The sequence below is a fragment of the Peromyscus eremicus genome, chromosome 9, assembly GCF_949786415.1.
Source record: "Peromyscus eremicus chromosome 9, PerEre_H2_v1, whole genome shotgun sequence".
Taxonomy (NCBI): domain Eukaryota; kingdom Metazoa; phylum Chordata; class Mammalia; order Rodentia; family Cricetidae; genus Peromyscus; species Peromyscus eremicus.
This window is the reverse complement of record NC_081425.1, coordinates 58,422,677-58,441,725: the sequence shown is the minus strand read 5'-3', so window position 1 is coordinate 58,441,725 and position 19,049 is coordinate 58,422,677. Positions and strand designations below refer to the sequence as shown.

Sequence of the window (19,049 nt, the reverse complement as noted above, 5' to 3'; positions counted from 1 at the left end):
GTTCCAGTGCAAGTACGTGAGTGGCCTTGAATTCCTTTGGCACAGACCCTGTTGGGCTCTGGAGGGCTTCCCAGTGGCACCGGCTACCTGGGCAGAGGATGGACCAAGGCGGCAAACTTATGCCTCCATACTAGAACTGGATATGCTGGATCCCACTCACACCATGGCTCCTATTGTGAGCTGAAGAGGACCCTTTGAGAATCTGATAAATTTCTCCTGAACCAGGTGGTGTGGGGTCATTGCGTGGTCAGGCTTTGGATCCCTTGGAGACAAGGACCTCTATCCTCCATGAGCATACCACTGTCCCAAAATCTCTGCAGCCACCCCCGTGGCTGCTGCCTGAGGCCCTTCCCTTCCCTTCCTAACTGCTCTGGGGTCTGTCTCCCAGGCCCCAGATTCTGGGGACAGGACTAGAGGACTTCACCTGAGCACTCTCTCCTCTTCCGGTATGTTCTCTTCCCTTTCCGGTGCTCTCTCTGTCATCTGTTCCCTCCTCTGCCAACCGCACTGGTGTCACCTCTAAGCCACACTGAGAGATGGATGAATCCTCGACCTATCTTTCCCTGATCTCTGCGAGGATCTGCAGCCCAGGCTTCCACGGGCTCTCTGGCTGCCTAACAGAAGAGGTGGGCATAGTTTCTCCTGCCTCAGTGGAGCCTGGAAGCTTGAGTCCTGCAGAGTGAAGCCAGATCAGCTGTTCCCAAACAGTGGAGGTGGACAGGGCATTGGTGTCTTGCCAACGGGGCAGGCTTATTTCCACTGAGCAGGAGCCTGGCTGCCTGGACCAGAGCTGGACAAGCTGTCAATGCTGTTGTGGAGCAGAACAAAACGAATTCCGTCTCCGTGGAGTCCGACCTGGGCAGGGATAACGTTGCCTGCTGGTGCCCAGTGTGTCCTGTGGTAGCAGTTTTATGAGAGCCCTTGAGGAGAGAACGTGAAATGGAACCCCTGGATCCTTGGAAGGGGACTTGAGCCAACAGAGAATCCAGACTTCACATGCTATCACCTGTTGTCTGGGCACTATGCAGGACACTCTTCCTCCTCCTCCTCCTCCTCCTCCTCCTCCTCTTCTTCCTCCTCCTTTTTGAAACAGGGCCTTGAGTATCCAAGGCTGGCTTCAAACTCACTATATAGTCAAGGATGACTTTGAACTTCTGATCACCCTGCCTCTACCTCCCAAGTACTAGGATACAGGTGTAGGACACCATGCAGACACACCCCCACCCTATCTCATTTCTTTGTCATAACAATCCCCTAAAACAAACACGACTCTACACATATTCGTATCTATTTTTCCCTTAGCACTGGCAAATAATAACCTATTTGATGAGTTTAGGATAAGTTTAGGAAACAAAGTAAAATAAAATTATGTATGTATTGTATATTGAAAAAAAGAAGAGTTTTTTTTTTAAGAAAAATAAATTCTACATCTAGGAAGCAGAATTAACGATCTATAATTTGAAGCCCACCTTTCCCAATGTGCTTGGTAAACAACAGCTGGGATTTCAATTGGTAGATAGAATTTTTGTTGTTGTTTTGTTTTGTTTTTTGTTTTTCGAGACAGGGTTTCTCTGTGTAGCTTTGCGCCTTTCCTGGAACTCACTTGGTAGCCCAGGCTGGCCTCGAACTCACAGAGATTCTCCTGGCTCTGCCTCCCGAGTGCTGGGATTAAAGGCGTGCACCACCACCGCCCGGCTTTTTTTTTTTTTTTTGTTGGTAGATAGAATTTTTAAGGATTTAATATTGTAGTAACAGTAACCAAAATATGTTAAAACTGCAAAATATATTATTCATACTTTTGACAACTTAAAAAAAAACAGGATAAGTGACATGGATTTCTAAAGTTTAAATTATTAATCTTTCTTACCAGAGATTAATATTATGTTAACTTGTACTCTAAAATGACTCTGAATTGGCATCTGAAATTTAATTTCCTTATTTCATGAGGATTCTAAGCATATTCAGTTTATATGAACATGCTTTAATTTCTACAGCCAGTCAGAATGGGGCTCCATTAAATTGAGGGACTTTATAGTCCAATGTGTTAATTCGCTCTAGAGATGGACAGGCACTTCATACTCAAGAAAACAAAAGATACACAGAGGATTCACAGCATGTTTTTTTTTCTAGTTTCTTTTTTGAGAAAGGGTTTTTCTGTGTAGCCCCAGCTGTCCTGGAACTCACTCTGTAGACCAGGCTGGCCTTGAACTTACAGAGATCTACCTGCCTCTGCCTCCTGGGTGCTGGGATTAAAGTCATGTGCCACCACCATCCTGTGAACTCACGGCTTTTACTCTGTAACTTCAGCTACTTGTCAAGAAGAAATTACGAAAGAATTACAGCAGTCACAATGTAACTTTGTATAAGATATCAAAGACCTGTTCTTCCTAATAGACATATAACTCTTAATTGATTTGAGCTAAAAATAGACAAACAGCAGATCTCCTCCTGATAATGCCAGCACTCAGGAAGCTGACATAGAACACAGAAATTGGGTCAGCCTGGGATACATAGTAAGATTTTATCTTAAATGGAAAAAAAAACAATTAACTAATTGCAGTGGACAAATAGAAAAAGAATAAACAAAGATTCATGTGTCATTCAGTGAAGAACAGACTTTAAAAAACAAACTGAATTCTCTCATTGCCATAATCCAGGGAGGACTGTTTACCAGCTACTGGAACCCAGAAATGCAAGCAAAGCATTCGAGCTGTAGCAATCAGGTGTCTGGTGGAGAGCTAGAGAAAGAGAATCAGCTGAGTTGAAGTTCCATGACTTTGGGATTCCTCTGGCCATCTAGAAGGTGTGTCCGGGCACACAGCAGAAGAGAGGCACATCTCCCAGTCAGCACAGCTTATCCTCCTTCACCATGGGATGGTCACAACAGTTAAAGATCTTAAGAGAGTAATTCAAATCTGCCATATCAATACAAGATGACATGAAGATTGCTTTCATCTCATCAGTTAACAAGGAGACTAACGAGATGTAGTTGACTCACAAAAGAATCCAGAGAGTAAAACACACACACACACACACACACACACACACACACACACACCCCTCTCAAGCTTGACTTGTCTAATGCAGCTCTCTTGTAAATGGAAAGCATGTGAAAGGATTTAAAATGGGAACAAAGATTATCAGAACCCTCATTTGGATTATCTGCACTGCCCACTTTAATAATCTTAGACCATTTCACAGCTCTGTGAGTTGATTGAAAGCAATACAAATGATTCTCCTCTCTAGAAGCACAAATGAATTTGGTTTGATGAAGACAAAATTGGTTCCTTTACCAAGAATCCAGTTTGGCCTCTTAATAAAGACATCTTGGCAGTGTGTGTGTGTGTGTGTGTGTGTGTGTGTGTGTGTGTGTGTGTGTGTCTTTGTTATACACTTTGTTAGCTTCTTTGGAAACTACAAGTGCATGATGCACAGACATACATGCAGGAAAAACACCTATACACATAAAAATTAACTAATTGAATTAAAATAGTCCACTTAGGGCTAAAGAGATGGATCAGCAGGTAAAGGTGACTACCTCACAAGCCTTGCAGTCTGGATCTGGTCCCAGAACCCACAATGAAAAGAGCCAGCTCTGACCTCAATGCACAAGCTGTGTGTGCTGGCTAGTATGCACACACACTCACACACATGCATGCATGCACACACTCATTCACATGATGAGCAATGATGTCACCTAGTGCACACATACACAAAATGACCAATGATGTCACCTAATGCATACACATGCACATCCATACACACTCACACATACACACTCAAGTAGATAGTAAATGAATTTTAATATTTTAAAAAACTGCCTATTTAGGGGCTAGAGAGATGGCTCGGCAGGTTAAGAGCACTGATTGCTCTTCTAGAGGTCCCAGGTTCAATTCCCAGCACTTAAAACTGTCTGTAGCTCCAAGATCTGACACCCTCACACAGACATACATGCAGGCAAAACACCAATGTACATAAAATAAAAATAAATAATAAAAACTGCCTATTTAGGTTATTAAAAATTATCAAATGTCCTTCAAAATTTTAAAAGCTCATAAAATTTGTACATTTTGCCAGGCGGCAGTGGCACACGCCTTTAATCCCAGCACTTGGGAGGAGTGGATCTCTGTGAGTTCGAAACCAGCCTGGTCTACAGAGGACAGGCATCAACACTACACGGAGAAACCCTGCCTTGAAAAACCAAAAAAAAAAAAAAAATTGTACATTTTTGTACAGTGTACATAGAAATCAGGGGCTGAGTGTAACTCGGTATGTACAAAGCTGGGCTCAGTCTCCTGCACAAGAGGAAATGAACAACAGCAGAAGAGACACAGCACATTGAAATCCTATATAACCCACTCACCAGGTGGCTCAAACTAAAACCCCCAACAAAACCAAATGTTGGCAGGGACACGGAGCAGCTGCACACAGCTTGTGAGGAGCAGGCAAGAGGTGCAAAGCTAAACCTGGTCTGCCACACGGTAGATGACAGACCTAGGCAATGCCCAGGAGAAACCAAACTCACTCACCAAAGACACAAGAAAGAAGGCATGGAGCATTTCCAGGCCTAACACTCCTAAGTGGAAAACAATCTTAACACCCGTCATACTGACCAGGAGTCTTTCTAGCATGCCGCTTCACCACACAGGCACTGGGATACCCTACAGCACTGAAAATGGGCAGACTCCGGCTCTGCACAGCTGGGCGGGTGAATCTTGTAAACACAACGGAGCAAAAAGAAGCCGGCTGCACGCAGCAGCACAAATATGGTTGATTTTGAATTCCAGAGCAATAAAAACCTATTTAACAGTGACAGGCCTGGGGATAGGAGTGGACTTCAGCACAAGATGAACGAGGTTATTCTAGATTCCTCCTTGCTTTTCTGGGGAAAGTGGCAGCAGAACAGGAATAGTACAAATGCATTAGCGTACAGACAAAGGCACAATGTTTCTGCTGCTCCCCAGGGAGGTGAGAATTGTCCTTACTGAACAGACACGTTTGAAACAGTTTCTACACAACTAGGGAAACTGTCACATGACCACAATTCAGCATTAATGGAGAGCTTTTGAGAGGTTCCGCTTCTTAGAAAGGATTTGTTTCTTCCTAGCAGTCGCCCATCTGTTTCAAGACTGAATAAATATGCCGGCATGCGGCGCATTTCTGGAAGTTAGTAAACAATGAGAAATCAGTTTCAAAGTGTATGGCCAATATTTAGTAAATGTTTGAGCTTTTTTTTTCTTTCCCAAAATAACAATATGAGTTAACAGAAAACTAGGGACTAGGTGTGATGGTTCACATCTTTAATTTCAGCATATGGGAAGCTGAGGCAGGCAGACAACTGCTAGTTCAAGGCCAGCCTGAGCTACAGAGTGGGACACTGTTACACACACACACACACACACACACACACACACACACACACACACACGTTCATGAAATAAAGCCAGAAATTTTCAAATTGTTCTAATACAACATTTTACCTATTTAACAGAAAGGAAATCTATATTGTAGATTGTATCTATTTCTTGACAAGACAACTAAGTGATTTTGCCTTAGTTGAATAATTTTAAGAAAGGTATTTTTAAGGTAAGGTATTCAGACAGTAGTTTATTTAAAGGGGAAAAGGAAATGGAAGTGTTCAATCATCAACCAGGAAAGTGAGGACAGATGCAAACCCCACTTTTACCATCCAAACTCCAAAATGAGAAAGTGGCCAAGGAGAAGGCTATGGTATGGAAATAATCAATTCCTAAACACAGCTGGAAGTTTTGGGCCATTTCATTTGTTTTTATGTTTTATAATTTACACGTCTCACAGATATTTTTCAAATGTAGCCAGCTTTCTGATTTTTGTCTAGGAAAATGAAGTGTGGATATGTTCTGAACTCCGTGATTAAATCGCAGCTTCAGGGGCTGAGGAGGACTCAGACTCAAACCATCGCCCGCAGTGGGGCATCGGGACAGGAAGTGACTTGGGTAAGACTGCACAATGGAGAGATGGCTTGGCAGTTACAAGCTCTTGCTACTCCTGCAGAGAACCTGGGTTTCATTCATAGCATGGAACAGACATGTTGGCACACAGCCATCTAACTCCAACTCCAGAGAATTCAACACTCTGAGGGCACTGCATTCATGAACATATGCTCACACACAAGTGCGTACACAAAATAAAAACATAATTAAAAAGAAATATATTTTTTAAACAAAAGATTACATAACTCAAGGTAACATGTTCAAAGATGTGAGTGGAAGCCAAGAAAGAACAGGGTGTTAGGTCACCCAGCACTTACAAAGCCATCTACGGTGGGTTCCTTACACTGTGATGTGCCAAAGACCTGATATGGACCCCCAACCTCAACTTTTTACCTTGAGAGTTAAAACCTGAATGAGGAAGTTTCGAAATTTTTGTTAGTGGTGAAAGGTTTCTGAATAGGAAACAACCAAAAATTAATTCGAAATCAGACACAGAATGAATTCAGTGTTTCTGGCAGAGTTCACCCACATTGTGTCACAAAACTTCACCACGGCGGTGGTTCTGGATGGGCACACGCACTTCGCATCATGTGGCCATCACTCCATGCAGTGCCCACAAATACTGCAGGTTTGAGCATGCCTCAGACTGAGGCCACCCAAGCTCAGGAGCTGCAGTAAGTTTCAGCCCATACAGTGATTTTCTGCTGCTACAGACACATAATGGTTTAATTACAGGAAACAAAATCTTACTGCCTTCCTATTATCATGCCTAGGCGTGTTAAGTAACAGATTAGAAAATCTTTGGGTTAAATTGTGTTAGGATGTTTGCTTTGTTTTAACTTGCTGTTTGAATTTCATTAAAAAAATAAAAAGATGGCTTGCTGAATCGTGGCTTGGGATTAAGATAGAATTTCCAACAGTTTCTGAAATGGCCCTGTGTTAGCCGCGTTTCTACTGCTGTGATAAAGCACCATGACCAAGGCACCTTAGGAGGGAGCCGTTTATTTTGGGCTCACAGTTTCAGAGGGATAAGGGTCCATCATAGTGGGGCAGCGTGGTAGCAAGCAGCGAGCAAGCTGGCTGGAGCAGCAACTGAGAGCTCACATCTCAAATAGCAAACAGGAAGCGGAGAGCATGCTGGGAATGGCACCGGTCTTTTGAAACCTGAAGCTCACCAGGTCACACACCTCCTCCAACAGGGCCACACCTCCTACTCTTCCCAAATGGTCCCACCAACTGGGGACCAAGCATTCAAACATTTGAGCCTATGGGGGCCATTCTCCTTCAAACCACCACAGTCCCTAATCACATTCCTGCCATTTTATACTACTTATTTATGTGGGGAGGAAGTCACAGTATGGATGATTGTAAAAATCAAAATATTGACCAACTCTGAAAAGTATTGAATGTGCCCTGCATCCTGAAGTATCAAATATCCAGCCAAGATTTAGTGTGTTATGTAAAAAACAAGCACATCATCTCATTACTCCACAAATTTGCTTTCATCTTCAATCTATCTATGGTAAAAATCATGTGTATACAAAAGTCGTTTTAAAGATCGATTTCTTCATAGTGTACTATCAGCAAACATTTGATAGATATGACTATCTCAAATATCTATATACCCTGGCTCACGCAAAATGAGGAGTTGTGGGTGGTAGACAATGTTTGAGAAGCCCTGCCCCGGAGGAGGGCCAGGAGGGCCAAGAGCTGTCCACAGCTGTGGTCCTGATGGCCGAGATGCCTGTAGATAGGAGCCAATGGAAGCGGTTCCTGGTCGGAGGAGCGTGCATTTATGAATGGTAACTGCACTTTCAAAACAGTGTCAGGAGCAGTCTTTCTCCGTCTATGATCTTTCCATTCCCGTTCCTGGTTACGTCTATTACTTGTGTTACCAATACAGCACTTTTTTGGGGGCAGAGGTGGGTGAAGCATTTCTCTGCTGTTCTTATTATTGTTATCCTGATGACGTTTTGCTATTCTGTTCACAATGAGCTTCAAAATGGGAAACTTCAGCAGGGCGACTTTGCTCTCTCAGTGTGCACTAGAATGTAAACCATGAATTTATACACTAGTAGTAATGAAATAAGAGCACAAGAAGTGATAGTTGGCTCACTTCGAAATCAACTTCTGAACTGTGAACATGACTTAAGGCAGGGCATGTCTTTAATCCCAGCATCCAGGAAGCATAGGCAAGCAGATCACTGAGTTCGAGGCCAGCCTGGTCTACAGACAGAGTTCCAGGAGAGCTAGGGCTATACAGAGAAACCCTGTCTCAAACAAACAAGCAAACAAGCAAACAAAATCTCAAAACAAAAAAAAGGTCGGGCAGTGGTGGTACACACCTTTAATCCTAGCACTCAGGAGGCAGAAGCAGGGGGATCTCTGGGTTTGAGGCTAACCTGGTCTACAGAGAGAATTTCAGGACAGCCAAGAATACACAGGGATACCCCAAAACTCTTGAAAAAACAAAACAAAACAAAAACTCAAACAAACAAAAACAAATAAATTTTTTAAAAAAAGAAGAAAAAAATTAAATGTATACAGCATGCTTATACCATGCAGATCTTTCATGAAAGCAGGTAAAAAAAAAAAAAACTCACAAAAAGCTCTTGGTATCAGAACTTTGTTTTAGGTAAGGTTCAAATTCACTTATTATGGTAGGAAAAAAAAAAGACACTGCCCTGTAAAGGGCTTAAGAGTTAGTTGGATGTAAAAGCTATGAACTTCAAAGTTCCAGAAAGAGATTTCGGCCCTTTAAAACAATGAAAATGGGATGTATTTGCAACAATCTTTCCTACAGCACCGTTTATGACAGTTAAGTACTGTCCATAAGTCCAAATGTCCTTAATAACGCAACCTATTAAATTCTGGACAACCAGCCAATGATGAGCTATAGAGCCATTAAACAAGCAGATGGGGCTGGAGATAAGGCTTAGTGATAGAACACTTGCCTGAGTTCCAACCCCAGCATCTATCTCTCTCTCTCTCTCTCTCTCTCTCTCTCTCTCTCTCTCTCTCTCTCTCTCTCTCTCTCTCTCACACACACACACACACACACACACACACACACACACACACACACACACGGTTACCTGGGCGGAGGGTGAGAGACATACTTTTTCACTGTATTTATCCACTCATTCTACTTGAGTTTCACCATGCACACAGATTTTTAAAATCACATGTGAACTTCAGACTTACACTTTCCTACACAACCAAAAGCCTATGCTCTTAACCTGTTAGGCAACTCAAAAAGTACCTTTAATATCAGATGTGAACTTGAAATTTGAGTAACAGTCATAAAACCTCAACGTCTAACAGGTTAACAAAACTGAGGCCCTTCGCTAATGACTACACCCCAGTTGTATGAGATATTCAGAATCCCCCATCCAGAGACACAGAGAGATAGTGGTTGCTTCAGACTGAGGGGAATTACACGTGGTCTCTCTATTGTTATCAAGTCTGCAACTCTAACATACTGAAAAACAATATACATTTTAGGTTTTCTTTATTTTCATCTATACGAGTGCTTTGCCTATGTGAAACATGTGTGTACCATTTACATGTAAGCATGTACTACTGGTGCTTACAGGTCAGAAAAGGGTGTCAGATCCCCTGGGACCAGAGCTTCAGAAGGTTGTGAGCCACCATATGGATGCTGGGAACTGAACTCAGGTCCTTTGCAAGAGCAGCAAGTGCTCTTAACTGCTGAACCTTTTCTCCAGATCCCAAATTATACATTTTACGATAGATATATGAACCATAAAGTAAATCTATATGAACCATAAAATAAATCTATAAAGAGAATTTTTGGAAATGAAAATCCACAAATGTTAATCTTAATTATACTAAGCGTGTGAGAGATAACCTATACTATTGTAGCTATTAAAACTCAATTATCTAAAATTTCTTTAGTTAAAAAGATTCAAATCCACTTAAGACTCAAAAAAATTATGCTACAACCTAGGAGCTTAAAATCTAAATGAGTAACAATGTACCATCACTAACCTATAGCAGAACAGCTATTATTGACTATAACTGTGGAACTGGAAGTTCCCCTTGCTGGTGATTTCTGGAGGTAGCCAGGTGTGCCAGCCACCAGGGTTTGAGTGATCTCTCTATTGGTGAGTTCACTACTATCACAGGACAGCACTCTTTAGAACTATCTATCTTAGAGGGCTGGGCCATAGCCAGCCTACTCCACTTTGCTGGGTCAGTTTGAGGGGGTGAAGCCCAGAAATGTGCATTTCAAACAATCTCTCTGGAGTTGCTGATGTAACCAGGTCAGAGAATTAAAGTCCCATAGACATCACAAAGCTTTCTAGCAGCCCCTAAATGGAATCAAACCCCACAGAACCCATGCTCGTTATGAAGTGCATCATCTTTCACTCTTAATCACCCAGATAAATCTTAAGTTAAAAATTTAGCTGCTAATGTTCATTTTTGGTGAAGTTTGAAAGTCCTGAACATGAAGAACATCTTTGAAAATCCTTAAAATGTGATCTTTGGTCTCTGGTCAAAAGAGGAAGTCTTGGAAGTGATACTTAAATTGAATTTAATTAAATACAAGTGTTGCAAATCCCAAGAGCTAGCCACTACCACTTAGGACTTCACTTCCATGGCATGTGTGCCTGGACCAGTTTTAGCACACAACAAAAGGCAATGTGTAAAAGGAACTCCAACCCCACCCAGCAGTTCCACGTGAGCTGCCAGAATTCAGTCCGATTAGTTCTCCATCTTAGAGAATGCCATGTCCCTTACACTGTGAGGATATGGGCATTGCTTCTTCCCCTTCAGTTAGCTTGGGCAATTCTGGTGCTGGCGCCGTGGAAGTTGAACATGGTAGCCACCAACTCTGGAAGATCGAAGTCGTGCTTCCAGCCCCAGTCCTTACGGGCATTGCTGTCATCGAGGTTCATGGGCCAGCTCTCAGCTGGGGAAAGACACGGGAAAGTACACGGGGTTATCCTGGCTCTATGTTTGTGAATGACTGGATGGATTTTATATGAAGGCACATGAAAGGAAACTTGGTCTTTGACTGGAGCAGAACTAGTGCATGTAGGGCCACCTCTTCAGAAAACACTGGGCACCTGCACTGGAGTTTTCATGTCATTAAAACCACACGTGGCTTTGTAAGGGAACATTCTGATATCCAAAAGGGGGTGCCAGGAAATAGATGGCAACAACACCATACGAAGGCACAAGCCTGTTTGCACACAGCCTTGATTTGTTTCTCCCTGCTTTATTAAATTGTGCAAAGGTGAAATGGTGCCGGACGGTTTCCTGAGCTGGAACCTTTCTCCCGAAGACCTGTTTCCCACACAGAAGCATCTGTGAACGGGCCACCGCAGCTCCTCAGCCTTAAAGCCTCCCCGCTGGGGTGGCGTGGGCATTCCCAGATCCTATTCCGAGCTAGAGTGGGTTGGTGCGGGGGCTTACCTATGGCCTGTCGGAGGGGATCCACGCAGTAGGTGATCTGGAAGTCGGGCACGTGCTTGCGGAGGGCCTGGGCCAGCTCCTCGGGGGTGAAGCTCATGGCGCTGATGTTGTAGGTCCTCGTGGAGAGGCGCTCCGCGGGGGCCTCCATGACTTCCAGGGTGGCCCTGAGGCAGTCGCTGATGTACATCATGGGGAGCCTGGTGCTGGCCTTGAGGTTGCACTCAAATGTGCCGTTCTTTGCTGCAGCGTGGAAAATCTGGACGGCATAGTCTGAAAGAGAATCCCTCCCGTGGCAGCAGGAGGGAGTAGGCTCAGGACTGAGATGCCAGCTCTCCAGTGCTTTTAATTCAGAACCTCTTTTAGACTATTATGAATGGAAGGCTCCCAAAATAGATATGAATAGTATGGGCTATATCAAGATTTACTGTTACGCACAGGTAACTGAAGAATTTTTTAGTTACTGCATTTTGGGTGCCAGCGAGATAAAAACACTCCCTATTTTCCAATTTCTCTTGAAATACAGGGAAACTAAGGCAGGCAGTTTATGGACTAAGCAGGGTCTCCCTGAAACAAGAGAATTTAAGGGTGAGGGAGATTGGAGATAGCACTTACCAGTTGTTCCTCCTCCAGGCTGGGAATCTGCAGAAATGATCCCAGGATATCTCAGGCACCGGAAATCTAACCCATACCGGTAATAATAGTACTAAGAAAAAGAAAGAGCTGGCTAAAAATAACATAATAATAATCCTATAGTTTAGATAAAATAAATAAATTGCTTTTCCCTAAAACATCACATGCAATTAAAATGTTCCTTAAAAGAACACGCAATTAGGACCTGCAGGATGGTTCAGTGGGTAAAGGCACTTGCCACACAGCCTGGTGACTAACGTTAGATCCTCAGAACCAGCATAGAGGTAGAAGGAGAGACTCCACAGTTGTCCTCTAACCTCCACACACATGCTGTGTGTGGCACATTCGTGTGTACATATATATATATATACACATGCAACATGCACAAACACAATTTTTAAAAGAAAGAAATGGGATTTTCAGAATTTCCACGTTTTTCACTTTTGTTTAATAACACTCAATTATTTATCTAAGAATCACCATCCCGACGCTACATCAACACTGCAAACCATAGAGCAGCCTGCAGGTGGCGCTCCTGCTCCCTGCCCTGAGTGTGGCAAGCTTGCTCCCCTGCAAAAAAAAAAAAAAAAAAAAAAACTGGCATCCAGTAGCTGAAGGGCCAGACACTGACTACAGTTTACTCTAAGGCAGAGTAAAAGCATGCTTGAAAATTTCCACAGTAGAAAGTTTCTGGGCTTGGGAGGTGACTCAGTTGGTAAGTGCTTCTGGCACAAGCATGAGGAGCTGACTTAGATCCTCTAGAAGCCACATGAGAAAGCAGGACACAGCATGTACTGTAATCTAGCATTAATGAAGCTGAGACAGGATCCGAAGGCTCAATGCCCATAAGCCTGGCCTGCTTGTTCCAGGTTCCAGTAAGAGACCTTGTCTCAAAATTTAAAATGGAGAGGAATCGAGGAAGACACCTAACTTCTGGCCTCCACACACATGAATACACACATATATTCCCCCCTCTACCCACCAACTCCGCCCCCCATCTCTGTCTCTGCCTGTCTCTCTCTCCTGCAGAAAAAGTTTTAACACTCCCACCAGTAACTCCAGTGTGGAGAACCTTACAAACCAGTTGGGCAGCAAGCACAGATTGGAGCTGTTCCAAGGCCGGGAGTGTCCAAAAGTGCTGAGTGTCACTATCATGGCTGTGGGCAAGCAGAAACCTATAGCTAAGGAGTTCCTCAGTGCCTTCAAGGGGCCTACCACTTGACAAACAAACCAGGTAAGTAATTATCTCTGGGGTGTAAATGTTTCCCCGAAAATGAAGCAGGGGGTGTCTCAGGCAGAAAAAAAAATGGGGTGGGACACAGAATCATCTAGCCCTGAACATGTAGCAGTCTTGCTGAGAAACGCTTACTTCTCCCATGAGCTCTGCATGGACCTTGGATACGCCATAGATGGTCCTGGGCCTTTGAATACAGAGGTCAGGCGCGGGGTTCCGAGGAGAGGAAGGTCCAAAAGCCCCAATCGTGCTGGGCACAAACAATCTCACATTGTGCTCAGCTGCAACATCTAGAATGTTATGCAGTCCTGAAATGGATAGACACTATGAAAATCTGAAAATCAAATGGACTACCAAGAGCAGGGAAAAACTGGCCCCTTTAGGCCAGAGCCAGCTGCTCACCAGTTATATTGACATCTCTGGCCAAGGACACGTTGGCTTCTCCGACAGCACTCAGCACCGCACTGTAGTGAAACAGCCAGCTGATCTGGTGGTTCACCACGATCTCACGAAGGTTTTTGTTGTCCAGGATATTGGCGTAAACGAACGGGCCTGTAAGCACAGAGTGAGAAGGGCTGCAGTGAAGCTAAATGGACTCCCTGTCCCCTGCCACTGACTGGAGAGAAATCTTGTCCTCCCTCCCCAACCTTCCTTTGGAAGCAGAACCTGACTCTGTAGCCTAGGCTGGACTGGAACCTTGTGATTCTGCCCCGGCCTTCTGAGCACTGGCTTAACAGCCATGCTCCATCTCTCCATCTTCCATGTCTGGCTTTCTCAGAATTCTTTGTTGTTCTCTCTCTCTCTCTCTCTCTCTCTCTCTCTCTCTCTCTCTCTCTGTTTTCTTATATCAGTTATAACTTTTATTTATTTTTTTATTAGACAAAAAAGGGAAAATGTGGTGATATTTTATTTGTGCTGAAATGTGGTATTATTTTATTTGTGCTTTAATAAATAAAGCTTGCCTGGAGATCAGAGGAAAAACAGCCATTATAAGTAAAAACAAAATCATGCAATGTTAGCACACACCTTTAATCCTATCACGTGGCATGCAGGGATCTGTCTGGATCTCTGTGAGTTCAAGGCCACACTGGAAACAGAACCAGGTGTGGTGGCACATGCCTTAAATTCCAACACTAGTTAACCATGGAGGTCTAGAGGTCTGTACAGACAGACAGGAAATGACAAAGCTGGGCAGGAAGAAGTGATGTACTGGACAGAGAGAGCAAATCAGATGGCAGAACAGCAAGGCATACAGGCATGAGTAGACAGGATGTCACTCACATTTGGAAGCTGCCAAGTTGGTGAGGTGAGGTTAGCCGTGGCTTTCCCTATTTCCCTGATCTTTCTCAGGCTTTCACCCCTATATCTGGCTCTGTGTTTTTTTATTTAATAAGACCATTTAGAAATTCATCTACGTGTGTGTGTGTGTGTGTGTGTGTGTGTGTGTGTGTGTGTGTGTGAATCCAGGCACCCACAGGGGCCAGAAGAAGGTGCTGAAATTATGAGAGAGGGTGCTTGTGAGTGCAGGTACCTGTGGAGCCCAGAAGACAGTCTTGGATCCTCTGGAGCTGGAATTACAGGTGGTTGGGAGCCACCTGATGTGGGTGCTGGGAACCAAACTTGGGTCCTCTGAAAGAGCTCTGAACTAAGCCATCTCCCTTCTCCATATTCTTCAAGCTTTTTCCTCATCAAACTTATTTTATGTTTGAGGGCTCTTTAAGTTAATCAGATAACCAAAAACTCAAAAGATAAGAATCAAACTTTTTAGTCCAAAGACATTATTTAAAGTAATATTCAAATATATTATTCCCAAACTTCAAGTTCCACAGAGCCCTTCTATTCTTTGTCATTAGAATGGAATGGCACCGAAAATACACTTTAAAGCCAGGCCCAGGCCTGAATCCCTCTTTGATTTACACATGGATTCCACTCTGCCTCTGTGGCTACATTTTGAAAAATAAAACCTCAAGGACTATCTATATCTTACCTCTGTGGCTACATTTTGAAAACTAAAACCTCAAAGACTATATCTTACCACTATGGAAGACATGAGCCGGGGGCTTCCTTATGTCTGATAAGATCACATTGTCCTTCCCAAATCGTTTCCTATAGAGAAAGAAAGCCCCACCCCAACAAGTCAGCAACGTCATGGATACAAGTCTTAGGAAACTGATTATTTCAATAGGCACTGCAATTTCTGGGCCTTCTCCGGTCACCTCCCTTCTCTTCACCATCGTCACAGACCCCTCAGCTTTGCCTCCCTAAGCTCCGACCTCCTTTTCTCCCCACAGCCTGGTTCTCTCCTTCTGCCCCTCCCCCACTGCACCGGCCACCAATGCCATCCCCATAGCCTTGGCACTTCCTCGTCTCCCTCATTCTTTCACCTCCTGCCCTCAACACCGGATGATACCCTTCCAGCTCCTGTAAGAACTGGTCCCTGCCCTCTGCTCTCGAACAACTGAGGTTAAGTGGTTCGCGTGGGGTGATGAGTCCCACTGTACCCAAGTTAGGACTGAGGGCAAAGAGCTGCCGTTGTGACCAAGAGGCAAACCGTGTTTTAAGCAGCTATTTAGATGTGACATCTTAGAAGCAGAAAGAGGCCAGAGGCAAGAGAACCGATGGCTAATGTTGACGGTGACCACTGTACACCCTTAGGAACCTGGTTTTGAAGTTCTTACCTCAAAAGGCTAGCAAGTGCTACTCCCAGCTGGCCAAGACCCCCTAGGCGAAGAGGAAAACAAGGTGAGACCTGAGTGCAAATCTATTCTCAGAGCGTAACGGTGGGATGAACCTCCTCCAGTCGTAGTGGGCTGAAGCCAGGGGCGGTGCTGATGCAGTCCATGCAGGTTACTCTCAGAACATAGGACAGCCACTGCCCAGCATGGACAGGTAGCAGTGCAGCTGAGAGTTTTGGAGGCAGCCATTTCCGGTCAGGGGTGCCCAAGAGGAAGAGGATAGCAAGGACACAAGAAGAAAAGTAACACTTGGGGGGGGGGCAGCTCCAAGGAGGGGAGAGCAAGAAGCCATTTGACAAAAGGGCGAGGGACAAGCCGGTGTGGTGGTATACACCTTTCATCCCAGCACTTGGTAGGTGAATCTCTTGAGTTCAAGGCCAAGCCTGGGACACAGCCAGAGCTACATAGCAGAAAGACCCTACCTCAAAACAAAACAAACAGAACCAATGAGGAACCACTAAGGAAGAAATGATGCTAGCTTTCCTAACTTGGAGGTTTAAAGACACCACGGATAGGAAGATGGAGCCAAGGGGCTAGGAATATATTCGGAGGAGGACCGCTATAAATTTCAGGCAAGACCTCACGTGGCAGGAAGACAGAGCAGTGGGACTCCCTGTCAGTTAACACAGGACTAAAACCCTAGAGGACTAAAACCTTAGCAGAGATAGAGAATGACAGAAACGCAGAGGGCAGGACAGGAAAGGAGTGAAAACATGACAGAGGATGGAGAAGTAAAATGTGTCAATCAAGGGAGAGGTTGTCTCGGGCTGCTTGGAAGCACTCTGTCAGTGACAACGGAATGCATAGTGAAGGGGGTGGGGCCAGGCACTGTGTATTCCGGAGGAGGATTGATGAGTGGGTCTGGTGGTGAAGGGCTCAACAGCAACAAGAAGCTCGGGCAGCACTTATATCCCATCTTATTTCCAGTGCATGAGAGCTCAGTAACAGTTTGTGATGGGTGATTCTGGGCTTGGGCTGGGGAATCTGGCCAAGGAAAGATGTGCCCAGGAGAAAGATGTGTTCCAGAACTGGCACCCTCCCTATCCATTCGGTTTTGTTGCCCTGACATATGAAAGGAAATCAAGTTCCAGGACAGAAAACAAGATTTTATTAGGGAAAGGAAACATAGGCAATAAATAGTTATGAATAGGGGAAGCCAACGATGAGAGATGTCAGCCAGAACCACACCATCTTGTAATGCTTCTCCATTTTAGCTGCACTGCTAACTTCTGAAACTGGGAGACTAGGCATTACACAGGCTCCCTGGCGGGCAGTCGGATAGCGAGAGAGGCCATTACTAGACATCGAAGACGGTGAATTTCCAAGATGGCTGGCTTCTTCCTCACCCTCCTGACCTCAGGCAAAAGCCTGGCAGCTTAAAACAAAGGCCTTCTTCTGGGTTTTTCTTCCTCCAGTAGGGCCCCTGAAGATGGAATGGCTCAACAAATTCAAGGCTGGATCAGGACATGTCACACAGCAGTTGTGAGCCAATTAACCTCTTTCTTCAAACTGGTCAATCCTAAATCAGGGTAAGGAAAACTCCTCAGAGCCTTTAAAATCCCCAGCCCTCCAGAAAGACTAGATGTTTGTCTTCCCGAGTCCCTCTTCTGTCCACACCGACCCCCCGACCTTGCAGAGGGTCTTTTTCTCTGTGTGCCTGCTGTATGTGTTTCCTCACCCCTAAGAAAAGCCTTTCTGCACCTGCCGATTCTGTCCACTAACTGCTGTCTGATGTTTAAGGTTCTTCTGCTGCTTGCTACCTGTCAAGCTCGAAAATTTTCCTGCCTTTTCATTCTTGAACGGCAAAGAAAACGAACCCCAACAAGACCCTTAGATGCTTTCAGAACAACAGTAATTTGGTTTTCAGAATTAAAGTAACTTGTGTTTCTAGATTCCTGCCCTCCTCGCCCTCATAGCTAATTAAGAGACACCTGGACTGCAGGCATGTACTTCAGGCTGCTCATTGATGATGTGACATAGGACCCTTCCATCCTCTGAAACCTGTGGGAAGAGACCCCCACTCGGCCATTTGTGCCTGAACTTTCCTCAGAGCCCTGCCATGCCTTTGTCTCCTTGTCTACAATGTGTACGATCCTTCTAATAAACCCTTTACCCCCAAAGGACAATCCCTTTGAATCCTAACCCAGAACATTTCAAAAAGGGCTGTATCTGATCAGAAAAGGGTCGCCTCCCCAAGAAAAAGTTATTTGTGATGGCATGCCTTACCCAGAGACCCCTTTTCCCAGTGCAACCATGAAATCCAGTTCCGGGGGTCTCCCGCCAGCTGCTCTGAAGCACAGCACACTACAAGAAGCATCTCAGAGAAAGCAAGGCTCATGCCACAGATGAGGAGGAGACAAACCAACCTGTGATCAAGACCCGGGGAGGCTCTGCTTCGGAGAACGAGGTGGAGCGGAAGTTGGCATCTGCTGGGACGTGATGAGAGGGGCTGCTTAGAAAGCGCAAGGGCAAGACAAGCTTTGGGCAGCCAGAGGCTTTGCTCTGTGCCGTCACTCTGACCACCTGTTTTAGCATCCCAAGGACCAGCATCTGCTCTTCCGATGCCCTGGGAGGAAGGAAGGATGGAATCCATTACTAACCTTATATCCATCAGCCCCTGGAAACGCTGCTCTCCTGAAATCACACCACAGTTGCCAGTGCGGAAGCAAAGGCTTCTTTTGTGATTCGGGAACGCATCGAACTGAACCTCTGACTTATCCCACGGGAAGCCAGTCAAGTTAGGCCCAGGGACAAAGGGATAAATGTAACCTGGGGTAACAATGAAACCAGGTGCCAAGGTACAGTGGAGGTTAATGCACAATCAACAAACACCAAACAACAACAACAGTGTTGCATGAATCCTAAATGGTCTTAATAAAAACCTGGAGCCAGATATTGGGGTAAATGCTGAAAGATCAGAGAGACAAAGGAACAAGCCACAGCCACTTCTTACCTTGCCAACTCCTCAGCCAATCCTGTCTCCACAAATCCTCAGACTGAATGTTCCTGAGTCCTCAGCCCAAAAGGCTCTCTGAG

At 44.7% G+C, this 19,049-nt stretch overlaps 1 protein-coding gene across 1 annotated transcript; it reads right to left on the bottom strand.

The window, feature by feature from the left end:
- Window positions 1–10,768: 10,768 nt before the first annotated feature.
- On the bottom strand, window positions 10,769–18,563 carry LOC131919939 (L-threonine 3-dehydrogenase, mitochondrial). The gene is made up of 8 exons (XM_059274368.1): window positions 18,380–18,563; window positions 15,957–15,999; window positions 15,314–15,384; window positions 13,681–13,830; window positions 13,414–13,586; window positions 12,027–12,117; window positions 11,415–11,684; window positions 10,769–10,908 (listed from the first exon to the last, which is right to left on the bottom strand). The coding sequence occupies exons 1-8, from the start codon at window positions 18,561–18,563 to the stop codon at window positions 10,769–10,771; spliced, it is 1,122 nt and encodes a 373-aa protein (XP_059130351.1).
- Window positions 18,564–19,049: the final 486 nt, after the last annotated feature.

Coding starts and splice junctions, on each gene's coding strand:
- LOC131919939 (XM_059274368.1), bottom strand. CDS start 18,563: ATGCTGGTCCTTGGGATGCTAAAACAGGTGGTCAGAGTGACGGCACAG. Junction 15,385..15,956: donor GCACTTGCTAGCCTTTTGAG/GTAAGAACTTCA, acceptor CTTTCTCTATAG/GAAACGATTTGGGAAGGACA. Junction 13,587..13,680: donor CAGAGATGTCAATATAACTG/GTGAGCAGCTGG, acceptor TATCCATTTCAG/GACTGCATAACATTCTAGAT.